Genomic DNA, 16586 nt, shown 5'->3' with positions numbered 1-16586 from the left:
AGCTCTCTCTGATACCGATGCTGATGACGAAACTGGTCAAGGCGCCAGAAACGAGGAGTGAGTAAACGGGAATCGAACCCGCGCCCAAAACATGTCTGACGAGCTTTAAGAACTAGGCCATTGAGATTTTTGTTATGATATTGATTGATGAGAAAATTTAATTGATGAACTAGAAGATCATGGCTAGAAGCTGGACAATATGTGGTTTGCAGGACTTGAGAAGTCACAAAGATAATAAAATAGGTAATTTTTTTTTTTTTGGCTTTGTCTGAGTCGACTTAGGTCTGTTTGGACCGTTGTTACCTTCAATGTGAAGGTGTCGCGGATCGCGGACCAGGCGCCTGGAGCAGTTAAATAAAGTTTATGTGTAATATCTCACTCCTGTTGCCCTCCGAAGTCCCAGGTCCTGAAGGTGAGAGGTCCCCGCGAGGATCTCTGGGGCTCGTACACCCACGCTCCTATGTCCACGCCCACCGTTGACACGCCACGCCTGGACGACTTGTTGCCCATACGTTTCGCCCAATGCTGGGAATTATTTCACTATTATACAAATTCCCGTATACATGAAAATTTGTGAGGGCATGTTGTATAACATGCAAAAATGCTGAATCGTTTCTGATGAAGCTTTCCAATCGTGTAGATCAGACATCAGCATAACGTATCGCTAGTATTTAAATCGGTTCGGTGTAGTTTCCTGGATCGCGTTGAAATTTTTTTCATTTTGTACAAATTCATAAATTTATTATTAATGTATTTGAATATTATAAAAATCCCAACTACACGCGGACGGAGTCGCGTTCGTAAACTAGTGCTACTATTAAATGTAAAGTCCTCAACTAATAAAGGAAATCAATTTTTAAACAGCTCCTACTTTTCTACCTATTTCTTGTCCGTCTTTAAGCCAAACGTTAGCAAGAAATATATTTAGGTGGACTTGGACTATATTATACGAATTTAAATTTATTTAAAGAGGAAATTACGTCATACCAACAAGATGGCGGCTGCTGATAAAGTTCATACCTCTGAGGGCTTCCGGCGGAGGTGCATCGGCGACTCCTGCCGCAGACACTCCAGGAGACTGGTCTTGCCTATACCCTGATGGCACAACACTATCAGTGACGAGGACACAACACTAGTATGATTATTAGTGTCTAAGAGACTACGCTTAATACTATTATCAATGAAAATAGCATTTTCTCGATATCTTTGAACATTATACAGGATATTCACAATATCAATATGTAATGAGCTGCTATACAGTTCAGTAGAGCACCATGTGTACGAGCTGTGAGGACTAAAATGCACTAAACGTACCTCCCTACTTTGTCTTTGTTTTTTTGTGTGACGTCTATATGATAGGTCCGTGTGCGTACATTTTCTAATTAAGTCATATAGTGCTTTTCTGGACAGTTCTCTGAACTCCCTGAGCCTTCGCTTCAAGCGTCTACATGGCCGCAGACTGTCACATTATGACGAGATCTAACACTTACTAACTTCATTTAAATGAAACTAGTATTTCCTGCTAGCTAAGCCTATTTTATATTTTTTAACTAAATACTGCCGGCGTTTCGGTTACTTTGCAGCGACCGTGACGACGGGCGGACGAGACGTGAATGTGACAGTATGGTAGGTACGGACCTGTACTCCGACCACCATGAGCTTCATCCTGGTGTAGGGCTTCGCCTCCTGGAGCACGGAGCGCAAGTAGCCCACAACGTCCACGCTGCGACACCGCCCCCCACGGACCACGGACCTTAAGGGCTCCTGGAGTGAACAGCCCACGGTGTTCAGGTTCCACAATCGAGTCAGCAGACCCATTTGGGGCGGAAGGTCTGTTATATCTGGAATACATTTTTTTTCATACTTATTTATACGAAATTTTGAAGAAGAATTCACAAGAGACATTAAGTTACTATTGAAAAATCTATATTATTATCAGTTCTCACATTATTTGGTGTCGGTTACTAACCTTTGTTCCCGCTAAGGTTGAGAACAGCCAAGTTGGTCAGCAGATGCAGCGCCGGCGGCACAGCTCGCAGCAGGTTACAGGACACGTCCAACATGGACAGCAGCGGGAACAGCAGGCGGGCCTTCACGCTGCCGTTACGACTCTGGTGGAAATTATATATATATAAAACATGGCAGCGCAATACAGATTAAATATCAATTTCAGAAAACACGGAAACACATTTATAATGGCAGTTTTTTTTAATCTACTGAATTCTAAAGCTGTCTAACAAACTTCCTCATCGTTCCTTTTCACCCAAAGCTCGTTGTGTCCCTCGCTGTTGGATGAAACTTTGCTATTTCCCTTCCGTTGCTCCGTCACCGGGGTACGGAGAATCATTTACTATTTTTCAAATTTGGTCAGGCAGAGAGAGGAGCTTGGACGGTGGAGGTGTGAGTATAACGTTAGATAGGACCTTAAACCTACACCTGGTTTAGTCCCAGGCGCTGTTGAAGCTCCTCTCCCTGCAACCATGGACCCGGAACCGCAAGGTGAACCCATGGAATGATGAGAGGTTTTTTCTCTTGATTTGTAATTATTGGTCGGTATCCCATGTAAGGTGAATGCTTTGTGCTCGGTTCAGTACAAGGAGCTCACCCATTCATCATCATGGTCTTCCCCGGCCGTGTCCGTGGCCGCGGCCAGGCCGTCATCATCAGTCGTCAGCTGGATGCGGGTCAGCATGTTGTTAGCCAGGATCTGGGAATGTACCAGCTCATGAGAATTTATACGACGATCAAGCCTCTACCTGAGGTGATTGAGGTAATAAAAAAGATATTGTACAAAATATTTAAGTCACTATTTTGTACAATATTTATATATATATATGAGAAAGGAGGCAAACGAGCAGGCAGCCTGTTGGTAGTACCGTCAGCCAGCTGTTGGAGGTAGTCCCGGAGATGTCCATGGCATCCGATACATAGTTTTGCGGATATGTTGCCGGCCTTATTTGGGGAAGAGGGAGAGGAAAGGGTGGGAAAAGGGAATGGACAATATGTAACTCGTAGCGCGTTAAAAAATGTGTGTGTGTATTCTCTCACCAGCGTCCTTAGCCCCTCCAGGCGCAGGTGTCTTCTGGCAGCGCAGGCGGCGCTCATCAGCTGCGACCTCACGGAACCCGTAGAGCGAGGCCTACAGCGAGCTGGCCTGCTGGAACAGTAACACGCGAGAGGATCGCCTTCGGAACTGCCGAAACTCTCCACCTGGAACACAATAGCATGGTAAGCATCCCATCAATTGTACAACGTACCAAGTACCATTTAAGGTGCAGAATTGGAGTGCTGGAAATAACTCTATTTCACCTGTGGTAGACTCGGCCAGCAGGTGATCTCGTTGTGGCTGAGGTCCAACTGACGCAGGCTGGTCGGATATGACGTCACGTAGGACATGGACCTGCAAAAACATGTGAGTTAAGCCGGCATACGGGGTCGTTCCGGGTGAGAGGAACTCAAAATTACTTAATTGTGCTATATCATTTGTGATGCTGAACTGATAAAGTGACTTACTTAAAGAAGATGGTTCAGATAAATTGTAATGAGTGGATACATCACCTCAAATTGTTGTACGCCATGTTAAGTCTGGTCAGAGCTGGTGCCTTGCAGGCGAGGGCCGCGGGAACACACGAGAACTGGTTGTGAGCCAGGTTGAGGGACGACAGACAGCTGCCGGAGACAGGGGACGCGCCCCCGGGGGACGGAGCCCGGGCCCCTCGCCACTCGTGAGCGCGGCGGACTTCGGAGGACCTAGAGAGGGGATTATATGGTATAGATGAGCATAGACAGTCAAGTTCTGTCCCGTCTATGGATGGTGAGTTGCTGGACGGATGGATGGATGGATGTAAGGGCGCTTCACACTCACACGGCATGTCCCGCCCTGTTGCCCAAAACAGGGACATCTTCATCATCAAACGATTCACTCGCGATGGATGGACTGCGAGATGTTGATTTCTGTAATAAAATAAACATTTTAACATAAAACAGACAATATAGATAATGGTGAATATGTAAATATGAATTACTTGTTCAAAGTTGTAGGGCGCCGATGGCACGGAGGGCGAAGCGCCGGGGGACGGCTCCGATGGCGACTGCTTGCTTTCCACTACACCCTGCATATAGCGTATATAACGTTAGATAAATATAGACGGGAGTTATCAAAATCGGTTCAGCAGATTTGCGCTTCTGCTTCCTGGCAACACAGACGAACAAACACACACACAGTATTATTTGCTGTTCACACAGTGGTGTCATCTGCTATCATAATTTAGTTAACTAAGCCCTACACCCTTCAGTAATTACGAAATCTTGAAAAAATGATGTTGGTCGTGGAAGCTAACATCTATCTCACAGAAAGAAATACTATCAAAACCTGTTCAGTCTATTCGGAGACTACGCGGCGTGGACGGGAGATTTGAATTTGGCGAGTTTGGAATCATAGTTAAAGTTATTTGAGAACATCAATATTTTTATTTCCGCTACTACGCATATGTCAACACTATTAAAACTATAAAACAGATTCAAGAAACCTTTACATCATCAGTGGGCAGTTCCTTGAGGTGGTTGAGTGCTGCGTTGAGGTCTCTTAGAGCTGGTGCTCTCCAGACGTGGGGGGGGAGGGCTCGGAGCTTGTTGTTGGACACGTCCAGGCTGGAGAGCGCTGGTAGCGAGAACAGCTCGGGAGGCAGCTCCTCCAAACGGTTGTCCTGGAATAGGACTTGCGTTGTGAGAACAATGTAGAGATTTGCTGAAATAGAGCTTCAGTTGATGGCATTAAGGTAGAAATTTGCTTGACAAATAGAACACTTTATTCAGTGAGACGATTCATGACCCTCAATCCTGGAGGTCGGAACTAAAACCTGACTGGGTATAACCTGAAGGTATAGCTCCTGCAGCACCGGTCCGGTGTAGACGTCAGCGCATCTCTTCACCTTCCTCGCCTTCCTGCTTCTGTTCTCCAACTCCTCGTCGAAGGGATCCTCGCCAGTCGGCAAACGCTCCAGCTTGTTTTGTGCTACATTCAGATATCTGGAAGTTAAATACACTTATAAGTGATTCATGAGTACTTCGTGCTGCGCGGTGTTCAGGGGATTTTGAAGCTGAGCTCTTACAAGAACAGAATTGTATATATATTCACTTTAAAGGGTTGAAATATATTAGGAAAATTACGTCCAAAGAAAGTACTTAATGATAATTCATAATGATTTTTTATTTGAGAATTCTTTTTGCAAATGGCAATACTAAATAAAACGTTATTAGCTCTACTTGTTTATAGATTGAGTTAGAGCTAGCTGTCAAATAATGTATGCGTGTGCGTGTGTGCGTGTGTGTGTGTGTGTGTGGGTGGGTGTGTGTGTGTGTGTTACCTTAAGCTGATCAAGCCGAACAGTTCCCTGGGCAACACCCTGAGCTCGTTATTGGCCAGCTCCAGCCTGGTGAGGGCGAGCAGCGCCGCCCCGGGGACGCTCACACGAGGGTTAACCCGGGCAGCGGCTGTACGGACCCAGCTCATCCTGGATACAAGCTCATTATATGGTATACGGAGTCCTAAGTCATGGAATACTTATAAGATTCTAGAGGTAGTAGAAGTTAACAATTATTTATTAAAAGATTTTGGTCCCTCTCTCTCTCTCTCTCACTCTCTTTCTCTCTCTGTATTGCGACCAAGGTGTAGGTTATGGGGCCCCTACCTAACGCGTTAAACGCTCACCTCCACCGCCAATCCTCTCCAATAATACGGTTATACTGACTTGATATGCGTGAGATGGGCTTTCATCTCCCTCCAGTTGATCAGCACCGCTGTGCTGGGACACTTGGCCCGGTATGACAGTCCCGGGTCCACGTCCCGGGACTTGAGGACTCGCTCGCTTAGTACGGACTTGTTGACTTTGTACTCAGGGTCCGGATACGCCTGTTTGTATGACATTTTATATCCTATTTATATTAAAAATACGAAGGTTTGTGAGCTTGTACGTTTGTTGCTCATACGTGCAAGAACTACTCGACCGAATCTGATGAAGCTCTCCAATGATGCACCTCAGATAACAGGATAACTTATATATGTATAAAACCACGTGTCACAGCCGCCAGATGGCGCTGCCGGTGAGTTGCAGATGTATTTTATTTCCGTACATATTATTAACTTATCTCTCAACCCAATTCAGAAGTCCACTCAGACAGAGTCGAGGGAATACATGAGTCGTTCACATCGTAATTGCAGTGCAAGTGTAGCGACCTCTGTCGGGAGCGTTGTAAGTAATGATTCAATAACATTGCAGACTTTCATGTGCTGCTTCTCTGTATGTATAAATCCGTTTTATGTCACATAATACAAAAACTACTGAAACGATTTGGATGAGATTTTGTATCAAATCATAAATAGACACTGAGATAGATTTTTACAGATTATTAGAAGAGATGGTACTAATAATGTTTCTCCTGACCCTGGTAGCTAACAGCGCCGCCAGTAGGTCCGCCAGTCCATGTCTGGCGCACTCCCGGAGCGCTCGCCCCCCAGGGTCGGTAGCTCCGGCCGCCAGTAACATCTCCACTATCTGCACGTTCTTGGCGCGAGCAGCCACCGCCAACGCCGTCCAGGGACCCTCTGATGATGCAGAGCATCTCGTAATTAGCATTCCAATCGCCATTTCATTTGTAGTTAAAATGATCGAATAATCACGAATAGAACATGGATGTTTGTATTGAGAGGTTACGACGGAATTTCCACTAGCATATAATTTAGATTTTTTTAAGACAAAACTATCAATACAGATCAATTGTTAGATAGAGGGGCCGACACCCCGGAAGTGGCAGGTAAATATCAACAGAATTAATCATACCTATGTTTTATATCTAGGTATGTATGTATGTATGTATATTTTAGTTAAAACATATACAATAACATTATTATTATATGATAATTACGGGAACTGTCCACCCCACAGTTTTTGAAAATCATATCGCAAAGCTCATAGACATTTCGTATACATGGTGTTGTGACGTCATATCCATCCAGCTACACAGGGTGCTTCTCGTGCCGAGCCAGAGGTTCCGAGAAAACTACGGAACTTACTGATATGTGTATTATAATAAGAATTACATATTAAAACTCACAACCTATACTAAGACTACATGACTGCCGATGTCAGGACAGCAATCCCATCCCATAGCTTGTGTGGTGTCAGGAATCTCCTGGTTCACACGGCTCGGTGTTCCGCGGAGTCAGCGGCGTCACTCGTTATATAATATTTTATCTATACAACAATGTCGCCCCGGCGATGATCGTAAAATTTCTAACGTGACATCCTAACCACTATACTGTACGTCTGTATGTGTGTGTACTCACGGTCGTCGTTGTAGTTAGCTCGCCCCGGTGAGGGAGAGTCTCGGCTGCGGGCCACGGACGCGCTGCGCGAGCGACGCCGGATGTCGCGACTGTCTGTCAGGTCCTGATGATGTATTGGTAGTGAGATCTCAGCTCGCGAATGTGATAGCGATGTGTGCTTGGGACAGCGTATACCTGTGGCGGCATGGCGCTGGTGTCGGCCCTGGCGCCCGCCGCCAGCAGCTTCTTCAGCACCCGCGCGTGTCCCAGCCGCGCGGCGCACGCCACGCAGCTGTCCACTCCGCGGGACGCCTCCACGCGCACTGGACGGACGAGCTGCACGCCCTGCTCCGGACACGGCTGGAGGGAGGGGGGAGGGGGGGAGCGGTGAGTTAACATGTGGCTTGCGTGCTCTCACTAACTTAGCGAGGATCAATATTTGTCATTTCCTATATAATGATTGACGTTTGATGATGGCGAGGCTTTTGTTTACTTCACTATGGATATATGTATGTATGTGAGCAGTTTTGGGATATGAGTTGCTAAAGACTGATTGTATGAACTGTCGCTATATTTTTTATGACGTCACAAAATCCAAAATGGCGGACCAACCGATATGGTGGGTAAAACATATTTTTATTTACACATGATACGAGCATAAAATCTGATATTTTACATAAGAATCTAATAAAAGCGTTTTAAAAGAGTCCGTCATTTCTCGTTTAGGTGTGGGCTATATTTCCACTTTGTCTATTAGCTCCTGGAAGATGTTATCATACAGGGATCTCGGCGTCAGACATACAGCTGGAATACGAAACAGTTGTCCATGAAGTGCTAAAGTAACATTCAACTACAGCTGGTTACTTTGATCTTGTCTTTGAAATGGGGTAGCCATTATTAAATTTTAATTTTATATAAATCTATCTATAGAGTAAAATAAGCGTGTTTAATAGAAAAATATGGAATATAAGGGCCTGGTATTATGAGAAATGTTCTAAAAAGCTCGAAAATGTTACCACTGACATAAAAATCCTTAAACATTGGGGAACAATTACGTTAAATGTATGTCCCCTTACCACGAGTTAGCTCACTTCAAACAAAGACAATCTCCGAGCCCTCATTCGCATACCTACTTTTTAAATTACCAGGACAATGTTAGACCATCTTTCGTAGGTAGATATAAAGCTGTAGGTCACTAATAATTTTCAATAATAGCGTATTTACCATCGATTGGACAAACAAATTTTAAGTTCAATGAAACACAGATGGAGGCAAACAAACTTTTTCATTTTTCTGGTAAAAACTGGATGTTTATAGTTTAGTGTGAGGATTCAAAACTTGTGGTAAGCGGTACAGCAACACGGCGATTTATATCATCGAAACCTATCTCTAAAACTAGTGATGTATAAAAGACTGTCAACAATATCGATAAATATTTACAAACATGATACCTCCAGGGACGTCTTAGTATGTGATAGTATACAGCCCTCGAGCTAACGCTGGTCAGCTCCTGGTGTGTTTGAGCGGTGAGACGAGAGAGGACGCTACCGACTTATCAGTGACGCACACGAGATATCTTAAGACAGATATATCTTCGGATAACCAAGTAAGAATATATTTTTTCGTTTTTTTTTAAGTATTTGGTCCATACTGTAGCATTTTTCGTCTAAGATCAAAACGTGTTCATTGTAAGTAACTTTTGAAATGTTGGTATATTGTATGCCCTTGTAAAAAACCAACCTAAGCTGAATATTATCTAATCTCTGCGATGGTTGACTCTATATATCAAATATTGGCATGTCATGGGTCACTGCATTAGCGCGAGGGCTGTATAGAGAATAATCATCTTACAAACTACTGGAAAATATGAAACGAAGCGAGAGATGAGAGCTGGAGGTGGTGGTATGTATCCTTCGCCGACTTACGGTGATCGGTTTGTTGGTGGATGTCAGTTTGCTCACGATGGCGTGGATCCCGAGCGAGATGCCGCTGCGTTGAGGGCTTACCACCGAGGCGGAAGATGGGGCTAGGGTGGGGGGAGAATGATCTTCACCTTTCTGGGAGAGGGATGAATGTTTTATATAGTATATATGATACGTTGAAGTCTGCTATTGAGTTAATACCTTAAGATCAACAGCATTATGATTATGATTGTTTTATCCTCGGTCTGAAAGCACTTTTTTTGGTACGATTATTGAAATAAGTATTTTATTCAACAAGTTGTTAATCAAAGATTTGTTAGATTTAGTAAGTAGTAATTGAACGGTAGGAAGAGGATGAATCAAAAAAAATTCTGGACAAATGATGTTGATGTTGTCGTCACTTGGTGATACTCGTACTCACAGTGAACACTGGAACTGTGAATTCCAACAGAGCGTCCACGACGGCTGCGTTCCCGAGGGTACACGCCACGTACAGCGCCGTCTGCCCGCTGGCGTCCCGAGCGTTCACGTCAAACGGAAAACGGTACTGCCATTTACCAGAGGCATCCCTGCAAGGAATGGAACAGAGTCGTCTTTGTGATATGTGTCGTAAGGAGTGCACTTACAAGAGTAATTTTTTTTGAACGTATCGAACGAAACGAGCGGAACGCTACACTAGTGACTCAGGTCGTTTAGCCACGGAGATGATCTCGGCAACCGAATGTCCGATCGAATCGAGGATTTTTGTTCGAAAGTCAAGTCATCGTGGGTGGTATTATCAAAAAATGTTATATTGGACCAGCAATTTCAATTTTAGTGCCGGTAAACGGAACCCATATAAAAAAACGGTCTGCTACCGAAACGATGAGGTCGATCACTCAACTTGTACCAGGAGGTAGATTTCGAGCGGGGCGAGACAAAAATACGAAGGTTCATCTCTAAGTTATCTATATCGCAAGAGTTTCAGTCACAGGAATATATTTAGTATAAGCCTTTGTAACATCTAAAAAACTAACAATATCCAAGAAATTTTCGCGTCCACCTCTGTAACAACTCACACGATAGGAACATCTGAATTTAGATTGAATATAATCATCAGACAAACTTTACTAATATTGTAACGCTGCAGAGTTTGTTTGTTTGTTTGAACGCGCTAATCTCAGGAACTGCTGGTTCGATTTGAACGATTCTTTCAGATTAGATACACCATCTATCAAGAAAGGATATTAGCTATACTTTATTTCCAAAAAATTAGAGATCCGTGAGAAAATTGCTAAATTGTAACCCAATTTGTAAAATATAAAAACCTATGTATGCGTACGCCGCAAAAACTATTGACAATACAACTAAATAATGTTCTACGGGTTTGTTGGTCCCATTAAGATCTAGAAAAACGTCCGCCAAAGCTTTTAATTAACAATCAAAGTCCGGTCACAATTTTTCTGTTCAAAATTTATTAAATCGTCTGAAGAAAGAAATGACTTTAAATGTGTATCTTAATACTAATCTTCACCTTTACTAAGCACTTCCTGTTGCCCGCGTGTTGGTCGCTTTTGCGCATAACCATATATATGTCAAACTTAAAATAACATCATACAGATAACCGCGTGGTAGTCATTACACAACGGAGAATCTTAACACCGCGATCTAGGTTGATGACGTATATTATCAGCGCCATCTATCGAGCACAGTGTTCAACACTTCACCCCGCGCCCGCGCGCACTGCGTTATTTGTTATTTTTGTTTCATCTCATAAGTTTTAATATTAAGATTTACATATATTAGAAGTAATTAACTATTAACTAATATATAATACATAACTAATCAATATAAAGTTGTAGTGTTTAAAAGTTTTGAAGCAGTGCTTGAAGTAAATTTTCAATTGACCATAACTTCTTTTTCCCTTAACCGATTTTGACGAAACAAAGTTATGACAATGCTCCTAATTACGTGTAATCTAACTGTGAAAACCGCGTTCAAATAAGTTGAGTAGTTTTGATGTTATAACGTACCAGACAGACAGACAGACAAAAATTCCAAAAAAAAATTTTTTGCTTTCTATGACTCTTCTTTAATCGTCTCCTATCAGTTTTTTGGAAAAAATATTTAATGTACAGACATTTTATTCTTACTGTCTTATTATATGTACAGATGATCTTATCAAGGCCGTTTATTTAGGAATAAAATACTTCATTTTTGTCATCCCAATCGGACGCTTCGTTAAGAAGTTACCACGAGCATAAGACGCTTGGAATTGTTACTTAATAATGAATTATTTGCCAATCAGTTTCATCAACGTATCTACATACGAAACCTAAGTATTTTATTGTGAACGAAATTGTCATTGAAATCATCAAGCAACTTAATTTCAATTAAGATCTTGGAATAGTATCCCTACTAATATAAAAAATGCGAAAGTAAATCTGTCTGTCTGTGACGTTTTAACGTCTAAAACGCTGAAACGATTTTGATGAATTTGACCACATTTTATCCCGAACCCGACCCCCAAAAACCACACGGGTGGACCCATGAAGTGGCCGTAGCCGCAGAGAATAACCCAGTTGTTCACGCGGACGGAGTCGCGGGCAAAAGTTAGTAATAAATAAAAATATGTAAATGCTTATCAGTCATGCAATTAGTGTTGATTGATTGACAATATCCCATTTCACACTATCGGTGGTCGAGTTGCTGGTGATAATAGTGTCCGTATTCTTGGGGTCAGGATTACGTCATGACCTCTGGATGAGGTAATTTAATTCTGGCCGCTTTTGGACTAATTTCTTAAAGAAAACTATTGTGGTATTCAACCTCCTTGAGAGCGATCAGCTGTTTAAATGAAACTAAGTTTTTTCTTATCTGCGTGATGCCTACGTTTCGATACTTTTACGGCGACCGTGATCACGGACAGACGAGATGGAAGCTGACATTTATGTTACGAATAAACTCTGCTATAGATGAATGTGTGTTTATTCATTGGTTTTAATTGTAATCATTGTAAATTAATATTCGCAAGACGTTTATTATAATTTTATATGGGAGACGAAACTTCTCATCATGGTTGCAGGGAGAGGAGCTTCAACAGTGCCTGGGATTTGACCCAGGTGTAGGTTTAAGGGGCCCCTATCTAACGCCCGTAAAACGCTCACCTCCGCCCTCCAAGCTCCTCTCTCCTAACCATATTTGAAACGTACCTACTAGGGCTGCCTTCGAAGTACGTTCCAAGAATGAACTGATGCTAGTCCCAAGTCTTTTAGTAGGTTGGAAATAAATTGTTGTAAAATAAAAACAGGTTTTAGTTAAAGTTAATTACCATATATGGTAATTATAAAGGGGGAACTAGTTGGTAATGGACGGAATAAAAAAAAAGATAAGTATGTCTGTTGGTCGTTCCCGCATAAACTAGTACACGTATTGTGATGAAACATTACAGTAATGTCTCTCTGATACCAGAGAGTGGTAGAGTCTAGCTGTGGCCAAGTAATTACAGCTAGGACATGTCTGGCTCGACCGCGGCAGTACCACCCACTCACACTGGAGATCCGCGGGAAGTTGTCTTTATTGGCCGCATTTCGTCCGATGAGTGAGAGAGACGATCGTCCTTTCCCCTTTCCCACCCTTTCCTCTCCCTCACACACAATCAAGTTTATCAACATAATAGTTGTTGCGGATGTTCATGGACAATGGTGACTACTGCCCACCGAGTAGGCCGTCTGCTCGTTTGCCGAGTTCGATATAAAAAAAAAAGCCATGGGATATATTTATCTCGGAAACATCCCGGACATCATAGATGTTGCATCGTTATGAAGCCCCGAGATACTATAGATGTCGCTGTCAGGAGGTTATCGTAAGTAACGTTTAAACACACTTTATAAGTTTCTCTCTGAAACCCAATCACGAATTTCAAGCGGACGGGGCCGCCACAAAATATATATATGGGCGAAATTTTTATTATTTGAATAACTAATAATTGAGGGTAGTTGAAATTATCAGGTATCAGCCGCGTAAACACCTGCGTAGCCACCTGTGTCCTGTGCAAGTGTAGTCACAACAACGAGTGTCGGTTGGTATAAATAGAGGCGAGAGTGCGGAATACACGTAGTCTCGCTCGAGCCATTGCTAGGTACGGACCTCTTCATAGTTAAGGGTTCAAGAGTGAGATGCTGACGACATTCAAGAATAAACTCATCGGTAGCGTCAGTTATGCTGACGTCACTCTTTTAAAAAAAAACGACAAAGCGCTTCCAATTCCGACATATATTATCTTTAATATCTACATATATATAATATTTTATGTAAAACATCAAATTATACTTTACATTATAAGTTGCGTTGCCCAAAATCTGTCTCGGCCTTGTTATTGCATTCTCACAACAGCAAGACCACTTCTATTTCAAATTCAACTTTAAAGCGGGTGAAGCCACGAGTATTATATAGTACACAACGAACGAAGTATATGTATGTATACAAAATATACAATTCGCGATAACTCCGAGCCGGTTTTCGTAGGAACTAATTGGGATGCATTTTTTAAAGACCTCTCTCCACAACCTGTTTCAAACATCGCCCATTAATATGTAAATATGTTTAATGGAACATTATATGAATAAAAATTTATAGCTTTACATTCAGATAAAACGACGATCTATTAACAAACGTTATTTATATATCAATATACCGTTTGTGGCGACAGATTCAATTTAAGAATATACTTATTGGCGAAAAGGTCCTATTGGCAAAGAGGTTTTAGGTATTTCAACCCCTCTACAACCTCCACCAATCGGAAACGGGATTTCCAAAATTAAATTTATAACTACGAGGTACATCTTCGTATTTTTTTGGAGCCTTACTCGAAATATAAAGCTCTAAGCGCATACTGAGTGAAGCGACCTCAGCGTGTCAGGTGCGAACTGTTTTTGGACGTGGGTTCCGTTTACCGGACCTAAAACTGTTATTGGTGGTCAGGTGTGATTGTTTTGATGAAACCCACCCCGGATAGCTGGTCTATCGAACAAACAGCCTCGTCTCTGTCGCACACTCGGTTGCCGGGATCATCTCCGCGGATGAATGACCCGAGTCGCCAGTACAGCGTTCCTATCGCGTCACTCAGAACTATAGTTAAAAAATACAAGCTGTGTCAGCATGTGTCTAAACTTTAATTAAGATAAATAATCATCAAGCATTTTGGTCTCCGGTGTGTACTTATTAAACTAACTGACTTTACTTCATACGTTATATTTGAAAACCAGTACTTGTTTTTTTATGGAATCTGAATGAAAATTTTTTGTATTATTTTTTATTCATTTACAGCAAAAAAATATGGCGTTTTTGATAGAATATAATAGCTTTACGACATGGTAATTTTAACATAATACTTAAATGCATTCAATTGATAGACACGTGATTAGAATTAACCCTACTCCAGACTCGCCTGTAATCGACATGCGATAGATGGACGGAAAGGTATGTACGGTGTAATAAAAATTTAACTTTTAAAAAGTAATCGTTGTCGTTTAATTAATACTAAACTATAACTGGCATATAAATATATATATATATATATATACTAATAAAAAAAATAACTTGTCTAGACGTTATCAAATCTATATTAGCCTAACCTAGTTGGATGGTATGAGACGTATGGACTCACGTGTAAGTGGTCAGCAGGTGTTCAGGGTAACTGTATTCCAGCAGCAGCGTCACCAGCGCCGGATGTCCGCCGATGCAGGCCGCGTGCAGCGGCAGCCACTTCTCGACAGTCTCTTGCTGGTGATACCAAATTTAATGACATCAAAAACTTTAGCGAGTATTAATGTAAATAGTATAATACGTGGAGTAATCCGAAAAATATTAGTTTCATTTAAATATCACATTCATCAACCAAAGTTACGTTCTAGTCAAAAGGCTAGTTCGTTACGAGGTTCTGTTCTAGAAAAAATCGCTTAAGACCCGTTTTGACTAGATTTTCAAGATTTCCTATAAATAATTTGTTTAGATTTGACGGAGGGTTTTTCTCTGCCGAGCCCAAAACCTTGACAACTTTGAATTATAATAAAAATGAAATATGTTAATGAAGAAGTCACAGTCTCAGAGCCTCTTATAACATTATCTGTGCACATTGAACGGTGAGCTGCTATAATAGTTCCTCACCGTGGAAGGTAGATGAGTATTAGTGAAGTCCCTTTTTTTTTGTCACGTCACGGACCCCGGAGGTTAAATATTTTACAATATTACTAATTAATACTTTGGAAGTAAAAAAAATATATCACATACACATTATGTGCCTTGTATGACTTTTTTTTTCATTTGTCACTTTTAGGACCAAGAAAACAAACAAAAAATCTTGTACATTTTTCCTATTTTCAGCTGAATGATCTCTTTACACTCACTTTTTATAGAGTTGCAGATTATTCTCTACTTATCTCAGGAGTCCCCAAGAAATTAAAAGGTCCACGTTCAAAATGCACACCATTCTTATAACGAAACCAATTTGAGGTCAAACTTGGGACCAAAATAAAAAACGAAGGTTAGGATCATTATGAAGATGAGCTTAATTGAGATGAATATTAATCGAAACTATTAATACAGAGCTGTAATAAAATGAATATGCTAAATAAAATATAAAAATATATTGTGACATTTAGATTTTTTTTTTGTCATAGTAAAATAAAATTATCGCTAATTCGATTCGCTTAATAAAATTTTATATGGTTAGAAAAATTTCAAAACCTGCACAGCTTCTGGGAAGTGTTGCAGCAGTAGCTTGGCTATGTCCAGGTGTCCGTGGTAGCAGGCTATATACAGCGGACCGTACTTAGTGACAGGATGAGCGCGACCATCTGCACCAGCTGCAACTAGAGCAGCTGCAGCTGAAGTCGCTCCCAGTTCCGAAGCCCTGGAATTATTATGAAGTTTTAAGACGCTCCAGAATTTTAACCTGCTACAGGTCACAAAATCACCTGAAATCTAAAAAAAATCATATGTTGTCTTCCATTCAGTCCTATCAAATCTTCTTCCACGCCATTTCTCTTCAGTATTTTTCGCTTAACATAAGTAGTGTTATGTAACTAGTATTACAGATCCACCCACACGTATAGCAAGGTGTTAGCTCCACCAGGTGTGAGGTTAGCGACGATGCCGCCAGCGGTCCCCAGAGCGGTCAGTCTGGCCTTCAACGCCGCGGCGTCACCACGGACGACCAGCTCGCGCAGCTGGGCGTGCTGGGAGACACGCTCTCTGTCTAGGGCATCTGGTAAGAATAACGGAATTATAGCATAGAATATGTTGAAATCAATTACGATCTGGAAAATAATGCAAGAAATATGGCAAGTTTTAAAAACCAC

The 16586-nt window shown here is 41.7% G+C and overlaps 1 protein-coding gene across 4 annotated transcripts in view; it reads right to left on the bottom strand.

Annotated features, from left to right (window-relative positions):
- The window catches only part of LOC116776759 (leucine-rich repeat serine/threonine-protein kinase 1), a 47156-nt gene that overhangs the window by 17517 nt on the left and 13053 nt on the right, over nucleotides 1-16586 (bottom strand). For 3 of the 4 annotated variants that reach the window (XM_061528950.1, XM_061528953.1, XM_061528952.1), the window contains 22 exons: nucleotides 16333-16492; nucleotides 15973-16138; nucleotides 14894-15009; nucleotides 9668-9815; nucleotides 9250-9381; nucleotides 7520-7684; nucleotides 7346-7448; nucleotides 6444-6604; nucleotides 5751-5911; nucleotides 5367-5513; nucleotides 4875-5028; nucleotides 4530-4706; nucleotides 4026-4112; nucleotides 3866-3954; nucleotides 3559-3750; nucleotides 3310-3400; nucleotides 3049-3210; nucleotides 2606-2707; nucleotides 1970-2111; nucleotides 1639-1841; nucleotides 1021-1095; nucleotides 380-525 (listed from right to left, as the gene is read on the bottom strand). In XM_061528950.1, the coding sequence (XP_061384934.1) occupies nucleotides 380-525; nucleotides 1021-1095; nucleotides 1639-1841; nucleotides 1970-2111; nucleotides 2606-2707; nucleotides 3049-3210; nucleotides 3310-3400; nucleotides 3559-3750; nucleotides 3866-3954; nucleotides 4026-4112; nucleotides 4530-4706; nucleotides 4875-5028; nucleotides 5367-5513; nucleotides 5751-5911; nucleotides 6444-6604; nucleotides 7346-7448; nucleotides 7520-7684; nucleotides 9250-9381; nucleotides 9668-9815; nucleotides 14894-15009; nucleotides 15973-16138; nucleotides 16333-16492 (3079 nt within the window). The remainder of the gene's footprint in view (nucleotides 1-379; nucleotides 526-1020; nucleotides 1096-1638; nucleotides 1842-1969; nucleotides 2112-2605; nucleotides 2708-3048; nucleotides 3211-3309; nucleotides 3401-3558; nucleotides 3751-3865; nucleotides 3955-4025; nucleotides 4113-4529; nucleotides 4707-4874; nucleotides 5029-5366; nucleotides 5514-5750; nucleotides 5912-6443; nucleotides 6605-7345; nucleotides 7449-7519; nucleotides 7685-9249; nucleotides 9382-9667; nucleotides 9816-14893; nucleotides 15010-15972; nucleotides 16139-16332; nucleotides 16493-16586) is intronic. The other variant, XM_061528951.1, reaches the window with a different exon arrangement.

This window comes from Danaus plexippus (genome assembly GCF_018135715.1).
Source record: "Danaus plexippus chromosome 29 unlocalized genomic scaffold, MEX_DaPlex mxdp_36, whole genome shotgun sequence".
Classification (NCBI taxonomy): Eukaryota; Metazoa; Arthropoda; class Insecta; order Lepidoptera; family Nymphalidae; genus Danaus; species Danaus plexippus.
This window is presented reverse-complemented; position numbering and strand designations above follow the sequence as displayed.